At 44.5% G+C, this 9,639-nt stretch overlaps 1 protein-coding gene and 1 long non-coding RNA gene across 2 annotated transcripts; one reads left to right on the top strand and one right to left on the bottom strand.

Annotated features, from left to right (window-relative positions):
* Positions 1-263: 263 nt before the first annotated feature.
* Positions 264-1,159, bottom strand: LOC107978006. The gene is made up of 3 exons (XR_003483415.2): positions 911-1,159; positions 680-765; positions 264-559 (listed from the first exon to the last, which is right to left on the bottom strand). It is a non-coding gene; the product is annotated as an uncharacterized LOC107978006 (long non-coding RNA).
* On the top strand, positions 1,157-9,064 carry Psmd7 (proteasome 26S subunit, non-ATPase 7). The gene is made up of 7 exons (XM_027405954.2): positions 1,157-1,335; positions 3,122-3,213; positions 3,902-3,994; positions 4,550-4,647; positions 5,258-5,338; positions 6,818-6,909; positions 8,117-9,064. The coding sequence occupies exons 1-7, from the start codon at positions 1,262-1,264 to the stop codon at positions 8,547-8,549; spliced, it is 963 nt and encodes a 320-aa protein (XP_027261755.1). The 5' UTR covers positions 1,157-1,261; the 3' UTR covers positions 8,550-9,064.
* Positions 9,065-9,639: the final 575 nt, after the last annotated feature.

Genomic DNA, 9,639 nt, shown 5'->3' with positions numbered 1-9,639 from the left:
CTGCTCCCCCGGATGGTGAGGCCTTCCATAGGGTATGCCTACCTTTTAAAGATCAATTTGCAATCATGTCTTTGTTTCAGAGGGTCATTATAACCAACCTGTGCTTATGTTATGCTCCTGTAACTCCACCTATTTTGCCCACCAAGTCCACTATTTGGAAACCCCCCTACCCCTGAGCTATAATAATCATGTCCAATGCTGACTTCTTGAACTCCTCCTGTAGGGAGAAAAAGCACATCGTGTACACAAATAAAAAAGGATGCTTTGATTAATTGCTTGCTTTAACTAGTTTGGCTATGATGATTTGGGTAAGTGGTCTTTCTCCTCAAATCTTTGGGACTAACAAAACCTAAATGTCACTGTATTCATCATATTCAAGTGGACATTAAAGAAAATTCCCAGCAATAAAAATGATGAGATAATGCCAGACAGTGGTGGCCCACGTTTTTAATCCCAGGTGTTGGTAGGCAGAGGCAGGTGGATCTCTGTGAGTTCAAGGCCATCCTGGTCTACAAAGAGAGTTCCAGGATAGCCAGAGGAGCTGTTACACAGAGAAACCCTGTCTCAGAAACAACAACAACAAAAATAATGAGATAAATTACCCAATTCTACATGCAAAGTGTACTCTTGGTGTTAGAGACTGAAAGTTCCTCTAAGCCAGGTGTGGGGTGGCACTCACGAGGTGGAGATAAGGGAATCACGATCATCCTGGGCTATGCAGCGACTTCCATGTCAGTCTGTGTTACATAAGGCCCAGTTTCAAAACTAGTGAAATAAAACATAAAAAAAAAAATGAAATTGCTCTGCAAAACCTTAAAATAGTGCTGTCTTTAAATGAAAGTTAAATAGATGTTAAGTACTTGAGTGAATAGTGCTGTCTTTAAATGAAAGTTAAATAGATGTTAAGTACTTGAGTGAGTAAAAGTATAATCTGTTACTATTTGTTTTTCTGGGTTTTCTTCTACAGTTTTTCAGAGCGGGAGGAATGATGAGCTGGGAAGCAAGTGAGGCAAAAAGCTAGCGGAGACAAAAGTCAAGCTTCATCAATAGCCGAAGTCCGACAGTCGGCCCTTTCTCAAGATGGCGGCCCTGGCGACAGTGAGGGCACGCGCGCTAAGCACTCCGGGAGCGGAAGTCGACTCTACGGCGGTAGTCAAACCGGAAGAGGAGGCGCTGGGGCCTGGAGGAACGGCCTGTGTTGCTGCTGTTGCCGGTGTTTGTGGGTCGCAGGGAGCCGGGCCGGCGGGCGGGCTGTGTCGCAATGCCGGAGCTGGCGGTGCAGAAGGTGGTGGTCCACCCCCTGGTGCTGCTCAGTGTGGTGGATCACTTCAACCGGTGAGCGGGCGGCGCGTGGCGGCCACACGGCGCAGGGCTGCTGAGTCACGGGCGCTCCGGGCATAAGGCGGCGGGTGGGGGGCGGTCGACCCTGGCGGGCTCCACACGGCGGTGCTCCGAGCGCATTGACAGCCTCGCACCCCCGCCGCGGCCCCCACTCCCAGGCCTGGTCCGCCTGTTGAATGACCGGAATCTGGACCGAGCATGCTACTCGCCTCAGCCGCGCCTTTCACCAGAGCGTCTTGGTGTCGTAGGACAGCGCTTCGGTCTCTCGCGTCCGTGCCTGTGAAAGCTGTCACCGAAATTCTGGTCTCGGCGTCCCCGATGAACGACTCTATAGATGGGCACTGGTTGTAACCACCAAGTTTTAAGCGGGATTCTGGTTGGATGGTACCTTAAAAATATGGATAAGGTGCCGGGTACAGATTGGGGCCACCTTACAGTACACCTAGTAAGCTGTCTGCCACCACCACCCTCTCTAGCCGTTCATCCTGCCAGACCTGTTGCACATGTTTGAAAGTTTTACAAGACAATTAGTTGGATTAACAAATGGGGAAATCCCAGTAGGGAGCCTGTGCTTGCTGTAAAGTCCTGCTAGTGCCTGTCCCAAACCAGCCTTTGTTCAGATAACTCAAATCAGATCCAAAAACACCCTCGAGACGGAGGGTTTTGATTCTGGGTTCAGTTGTATTGCTCGTTAGGTGCCTCAGTATTTACCAGATCTGTGGCCTTTCTACAGCAGATAACAGTTTTACCCCATTGGGATACGAGGGTCCCCAATGATTGAGCACTGCTTTAGTTTTATTCCACCATTTGTTAAGAACCAAGTAAGGGCAGACACTGCTGGTGGCTGTGTCATGGAACAGATGGAGGACTCTACAAGACACAAATGGACTTTTGTAAACTAAAAGGCCCGTGGGTGAAGTTTCCATACACGTGGAAACTCATTGTTGGAAGTATTTTCAGTGGATCGGGCAAGGGTGCACCAGGAATACGGAACCCTTAATTTCATTCTACCAATACCCCAAAGTTAGTATTGATTTGCCAGGCTCTATGTTAAGCAAAACACTACAGTTAAACTAATGTGAAACTCTTAGGACTGGTGAAGAGGTACTGTGGCTTGTATGTTTCCTTAACAGAGAATTAAATTATTTCCAAATGTACAGTTTGCTAGTGGTTAAAATCAAATATTTGTAGATCAATATGCTTGTACCTCCTTAGCAGAAAACCACACAGAAGGTTTGAGATGGATGGAGATTGACATGAAGCAAAAGCCTTCTCACTCATTCAGCCTTTCTCCTTATGTGCTTAGTAACTAGCTTCTACTTAATAAGCCATGAGAGAGGCTGCAAAAGCACACTGGTGCTTCTGAATGGGAATCTGTCCTGGGCCCCTAGCCCTTCCAGAGGATGAAGTACATCTGAAGCTGGTTGACATGGTACAGGGGTTCCAGAGAAGAATTGGCTGTGCCATAAAATTGGTGCAACTCTAGTGTCTTTCCCCAAGAGATTTATTGTCGAGAAGGCAAAGTGTAAAGGACAAAGGAATAATGGGAAAGAAAAAAAAAAGCATGAATTTTTTCCAAGCAGGTGTCTGCGGTCTTTGGGAAGTAACCTTCCAGTGTGTGTTAGGATAGTTTCTTTATCCTGTTACATTTGTTTATGGACTTAGTTCCCACATAAACTAAATTGTATCTGTGCTGTTGATACTTGCCACTGAGTAGCTAACTGTTGGGGCTGAGTGTCTGTATGCCTGTAAAGACTGATCACCTGTTTTTCTCATTCAGAATTGGCAAGGTTGGAAACCAGAAGCGGGTTGTTGGTGTGCTTTTGGGGTCATGGCAAAAGAAAGTACTTGATGTATCCAACAGTTTTGCAGGTAAAGGATAAATAAGCTTTTGATTTTGCTGAGCATGGTTAGAATACGGGTTTATGTATGGGAAATGAGCATTTTTACTACAGCCTGAAGATCCTATTTCAGCATTGCTCATTGAGCCTAATGGCTATACACTAGACCAGAGAATGAATATTTAACTTGCAGTCTCCATTGTAGCTGCTCATCTCTTGGAGTGCAAGAGCTGCTATAGATCGTATAAACGTAGAAGTGTGGCTGCATCTCAGAACAAGCCTTTGGGATAGCTTGTTGGCTCCAACACTAAACATTTGAACAGTGGCTGTGGTAGAGCAAGGAGAAAGATTTGGGGATCGGGTCAGGGTGTCTTTTCACTCCTTCATCAATCTTCACCATGTTACACTTAGGTTCCATGTATTGCTGGCAGGATTTGTGGTCTATAAAAGGACAGTGGGTATTGTCTATAAATGGCCGAGTGGGAAATGTCAGAAAGAACTGGGCCTTTAGCAAGCCAGAGAGTGTGTGTCCTTTTTAAAAGCTCTTCCCAGGGTTGGCTAAGTCTTTAGCACTTTAAGAGAGGCTGGGAATGTGGAGGTCTTGAATGGGGGTGAAGCAGTGCTGCACTGGACAAGTGAAGCAGACGCAGCCGAGGGCACTGGGACTGAGCTTCTAGCCCCTAGGATAAGTCTTTATTTTTCTCCCCCTCTCTCTTTAGTACCATTTGATGAAGATGACAAAGATGATTCTGTCTGGTTTTTAGACCATGATTATTTGGAAAACATGTATGGAATGTTTAAGAAAGTCAATGGTAAGTCTGAGTTTCTACATGTGTGTGTGTCTAAACCTGATGTCTTTGTTGTCAAGGATCGGTTCACTTAGCTGGACTAAGTGAAAATAGACTAATGGTAGGTAATAAAGAAATGAGGTAGGATAAACAAAATACAGTAGTAGTTTAAGGCCCTGTAGACCATCTGGCCTGAAGCAGGGCTGTACCTTGGTTTGCATGCCCCTAGAACTTTAGTGCTAGCAAAGTGCATTGTTTCATGCTATTTCAATACAGTAACTATGGCTCTGGATATACTCAACCCCACCACACAACTGCCATCTGATCTGTTCATATATTGTTCTGTAACTGATATCTAGTCCCTGTGCAAGTCTGGGATACAAATGTATTTGTATCACACACTGCTTATTTTATTAGAATTCTGTTTTTGAGTTTTAGATTTCACAATGTGTCAAGGTTTATTTTTGTCTGGAATTCTCAAAAAGGTAGAAAACTTAAGTATTGGTGTTAATATTATTGTGAGCCAGTTGCACAGATCTCGGTGAAATAATTAAAACTTATTAAGTTTTTGCTTCTCAGCCAGAGAAAGAATAGTTGGGTGGTACCACACAGGCCCCAAACTGCACAAGAATGATATCGCCATCAATGAACTCATGAAAAGATACTGTCCCAACTCTGTAAGTACACTCACTGTTCTCAGAACTCTCCCATGCTACTCAAGGGCATCATTAGAAGGACCTGGGTAGCAAACATTCTGTTGCTGCTTCTCCATAAGCTTTGTAGTAAAGTGTAGTTCTGAGTCATTTGTTGTAACCCAGTATATTTAGCAAGCAACAGCATCTGCTGGGTGCCGTGAATATAACTGCCCTAATCCTCTCAGTAACTATATATTGGCTTTATAAACGAGAAAATTCAAGTTAAGAATGGTTAGTGGTGCCAACAAGGTGGCTTGGTGAGTAAAGGCCCTTGTCGCCAAACCTGACAAGTTCTTTCTCCCAGGGCCCACAATTGGTGTCATACCCCACCCCCACCCCCCGAAAAGAAATGTAATTTTTAAATGTAAATTTTAAGAAAAGGTTAGTAAGATCTGGTAGGGAGTGGGGCAGAGGTTATAATTTGGACTCTTATGACTTGATGGATCATGTGAAATACAACTTATCTTTTTCTGAACATTCTGGCTTGTTTCGATTTGAAAAAAGGGAATGGTCTGAGTAACCAGAAGAAAGGCTGAAGTTGTACTCTGTCAGGAGGGAAGTTTGCTAAGCTGTGGGGTTTTTTTTCTGCCAGGTGTTGGTCATTATTGACGTGAAGCCAAAGGACCTGGGACTTCCTACCGAAGCTTACATTTCAGTGGAAGAAGTTCATGATGTAAGTCGATTGCTTTGGGCTGGAGATTAGGTTAGCAAGATCTTGGATAGATTTTTTTAGGTTTTTGTCTTGTTTTCCATGTTCAACCCAACACATCTTTATCTCTCTGTAACAAAGAGGAAGTGCTGGTTGTTCCTGCTAGCAGTCTACCCTTGAGTTTTTGAATCATCAGATTTTAGAACTAGAAAAGGACCAAAGAAATCTGTAACCCTTTTTCACTGAAGAAACTGAAGCCCTGAGTAATCAGATGAAACCCAGAGACCTTGACAGCAAAGGGAAGGCCAGTCCTGACAGCCGGTTCTTTATCTAGTACAGTGCAAGCATCCTTTTCAGACAGCTCCTAGGTTTTCAAATACGATAAGACAGAGCTGTCAAGTGCCAGGCAGCAAGACCTGTGGTCCTTTGACACTGGGTTGCAGTGAGCCATAGCCAACCTTTCTCTATCCTTAGGAAAGCTGGTGGTGAGTTCTGAGGTAGAGCCTGACATAACAGGATTGGGGAGTGAGTGCCAAGTATTTGTATTAGGCTGTCCAAGGAGCCCGGTCTGCAGAGTCAAGAGGAATTAAGATTGTAATGTTTTTCTTAGTGTACAGCTTTAGAATTTGAAAAAGAATGTTCTAGGGTGGCTCCCTCGAAGCCTTACATACACTAAGCCTTGTTCTGGTTTTTTTGTTGTTGTTTTTTGTTTTGGAGTTCCAGGGAACTTAGATCTAAATATGTTGTTTGGTTGCAGTAAAGCTTTATCCGTGGTCTTGACGCAATTGTCATGAAGTCCCAAAAGACTGGAATGCCTTTAGGGGATTCTCCCACCATCCTAAACAAAATGAGAACCAACCATACTTCCAGCAGGTCCAGTGTGTGATATGACTTAGAGACTTGTCTAGGGCTCTGTGACTTACTTTGCACAAGCTGGTAGAGCCCTGTAGTCTACAGAGCCCTTGTAGGAGGGGCACAGCCTCTACTGGCAACAGTGCTAAAAAGTGTATTCTCAGGTTCTGAGATTGAGTCACTGGGTGATCAAATAAACCATCCCTCCCCCACCCCCACCGGATGCTTTTCTTCAAACGACCTGTTACTCATTGGATAACATTTGGGGTGCTTAGGTCATTTGATTCATGGGACAGTACATGCTTAGGTTAAATTTGTTGGCATTAATGTTCCTAGAGTGCAGGTGTTTTGTATTTTCCCTTCTAAAAATAACTAAACTCTTACCCTGCGTTTACTGAGCATTGATCCCTACATGTGGGCTTGAGGGAATACCACAGTTTTCCTTGACAAGAAAATTTCTTCAGAGAACAATTTAGTGGAGACCTGATGAAAACAAGTTAACAGCAGTGTCTCTTATTCCTAGAGACTTATTTTTCAAAGCAAACAGCCATGAAATGTGCTGACTGGCAGCAGAAGATTCAGATGTGAGAAGAGAAACATGCCAGTTGGCCTGTTGAAAATAAATAACAATAGTTAAGCCTCTTCTCACAGGACGGAACACCGACGTCAAAAACTTTTGAGCATGTGACCAGTGAAATTGGGGCAGAGGAAGCTGAGGAAGTTGGAGTGGAACACTTGTTAAGGTGAGACGATGGGGGCTGGAGAAGGGACTCAGTGGCTAAGAGAGAGCACTGGCTGCTCTTGCCGGAGGACCCAGGTTCAGTTTCCAGCACTCTCACTCACGCGGTTTCCAGCTCACAACCACCTGTCACTCCAGTTCCAAGGGATCTCATGCCCTCTTCTAACCTCCAAGGACACTAGGGACATACATAGTGCACATACATAGATAAGCAGGCATGCACACCGGAGACAAAAATAATAAATAAATCAGACTGGGCATCGTAGTGTACACTTTCAATTCTAGCACTTGGGAGGCAGAAGCAGGTGGATCTCAGAATTCTAAGCCAGCCTGGGGTTGGGGGGCTGAAACCTTTGTATGGAGCCAGAGCCAGCTGCTGAGAGAGCTTGAGTGTGTGCGGAAGGGATGTTATGTGTTCAGCTCAGGGTCAGGTCATCCACTGTGCTTCTCTTGTAAATGAATCACAGCCCCTTCCTACGCCGTTCCTTTCTTTCTTTTTTAGCTTTTTAAAACAGGATTTCACTGTAGCCCATGCTGGTCAAAGTCACCATCCCCTCTGCCTCATCCTACAAGGTGCTGGGATTAAAGACGTGATTTCTTGTAAATCAATGTGGATGAGCAAGTTCACCTCTAAAGTGTCTTGGCTGAGGATGTATGACTGTGGTAGGATACACATGTGTAAATGCTGTGCTCTCCAGTGAACAGTGTGTTTCTGCAGAGAATCCTCATCCCAGGATGGGATTTGTGTGTGAGCCATGCTTGAAAGATTTCATTTTCACTTTGGCTAAAGTTCTTCCAGGTTTTGAAAACACCCACTGACTGATTTAAGCCACACGACATTGTAGCAAAACAGGTGGGAAAATGTCATCCTTTATAAACCAGGGAGGCCAGGGTAGAGCACTAAATAAGGTTACCTATGAGGGCTGGAGAGATATATGGTTCAGTGGTTAGGAGCACTGGCTGTTGCTGAGAACCTGAGTGTGGTTCCCAGCATCCATGTCGGGTAGCTCACAACTACCTGTAACTTCAGGGGAATCTGATGCCCTCTTCTGGCCTCTGAGAGCAATGTACTCACACACAGATACACAGGCATTCCAAAGACCCAGGTGACCAGGAAGTTGTTGCTGATCTGAACTGTTGTCCCAGACAGTCCTTACATTTATGATCATGTAACCTGATGCTCTTTCTGCCTTTCTTGTGGGTTGTTCCAGAGACATCAAAGACACTACAGTGGGAACTCTCTCCCAGCGGATCACAAACCAGGTCCATGGTTTGAAGGGACTGAACTCCAAGCTCCTGGACATCAGGAGTTACCTGGAGAAAGTGGCCAGCGGCAAGCTGCCCATCAACCACCAGATCATCTACCAGCTGCAAGACGTCTTCAACCTGCTGCCAGACGCCAGCCTGCAGGAGTTCGTCAAGGCCTTCTACCTGAAGACCAATGACCAGATGGTTGTGGTGTACTTGGCTTCACTGATCCGCTCTGTGGTCGCCTTGCACAACCTCATCAACAACAAGATCGCCAACCGGGATGCAGAGAAGAAGGAGGGACAGGAAAAGGAAGAGAGCAAGAAGGAGAGAAAAGATGACAAAGAGAAGGAGAAGAGTGATGTAAAGAAAGAAGAAAAAAAGGAGAAAAAATAAATCGTGTAGCTTTTTTTATTTGTAAATTAAAATCTTATAAACTAACTTGGTGTGCCACTAGAGGGTTCTTTGTCACATTCAGTGCTTGTTAAAAAGCTATCCTGACAAGCACTCTGCCTCCGTCACCCTTGCTGTGGCATTTTGTGGAGATGAATGGACAGAAGGACCAATCTCAGCCCTCCCTACACTGTAGCTTCAACTGCATTCGATAGGTGTGGTGGGAGGAGAGCAACGTAACTTTTGGCATTCTTCATTCTTTTATCCTTAAAACTTGGATCAGGTATGTTTTCCTATCTTAAAAGATCCATGGGATCTGTCGGTGGTATTTGGCAAAACTGCTAAATGGAGTTTTAGTATCCCATATTTTATGCCAACAAACACTTGTGCTCTGACCCTTCTGAACTCTTCAGCCCACACCACCTTTTGGACCTGTAACTCTAGCATTCTTAGGGCTTGTGGTCCAGGTCCATGTATTGTTTACCTTCAAAAATACAATTAAATGGCTTGGTTTTTAAGTCTGTGTTCTAGTGGTTTGTGTTGTTTTCAAGAGCAAGCAAAATGATCTTCAGTGGCTGCTGCAGCAGCTCCTAAGAACTCTGGGCAACAGGTAAATGGGAATGTTAACTAAAAATGGAACACTGGCTCCAAAGCTACCCGGAGAAACCCTGTCTTGAAAACCAAAAAAAAAAAACAAAACAAAACAAAGGGGGCACTAAGAAATGAACTGAGCTATCCCCAGTGAATGTACACAATAAGGGATTTAACACAGGATAGTCACCCAGCTGTCAATTCCTTTTGTTTTTTGAGACAAGATCTCAATGTAGCCCTGGCTATCCTCCCAAGTACTGAGATTAAAGGCATGTACCATCATACCTCTCCCTGTCAATTCCTTGAAACACCCACAACATCCTTGAGAATTCTCAAGTGTACCACTTGGGTTAAAATGTTCAGAAGTTTAGAAATACTGTAACAAAAAGTAAGTTAACCATTAAATGAATGGGTTAATGATCAGAAGCATAAGCTACCCCTAGACCTTCCAAAGGACCAGTCAGTGCAAATGTTGACAATGAAATTTAAAGAGCTACAGGTA

Source organism: Cricetulus griseus, chromosome 3 (genome assembly GCF_003668045.3).
Source record: "Cricetulus griseus strain 17A/GY chromosome 3, alternate assembly CriGri-PICRH-1.0, whole genome shotgun sequence".
NCBI lineage: Eukaryota > Metazoa > Chordata > Mammalia > Rodentia > Cricetidae > Cricetulus > Cricetulus griseus.
The sequence above is the reverse complement of the archived record's forward strand: the minus strand, read 5'-3'. Positions and strand labels throughout refer to the sequence as shown.

Bases quoted from the DNA above. Each gene is read 5' to 3' on its own strand.
- Psmd7 (XM_027405954.2), top strand. From the start codon at position 1,262: ATGCCGGAGCTGGCGGTGCAGAAGGTGGTGGTCCACCCCCTGGTGCTG. The intron at 3,214-3,901 runs GTAAAGGATAAA...CTCTCTCTTTAG, and splicing joins TGTATCCAACAGTTTTGCAG to TACCATTTGATGAAGATGAC. The intron at 6,910-8,116 runs GTGAGACGATGG...GGGTTGTTCCAG, and splicing joins GGAGTGGAACACTTGTTAAG to AGACATCAAAGACACTACAG.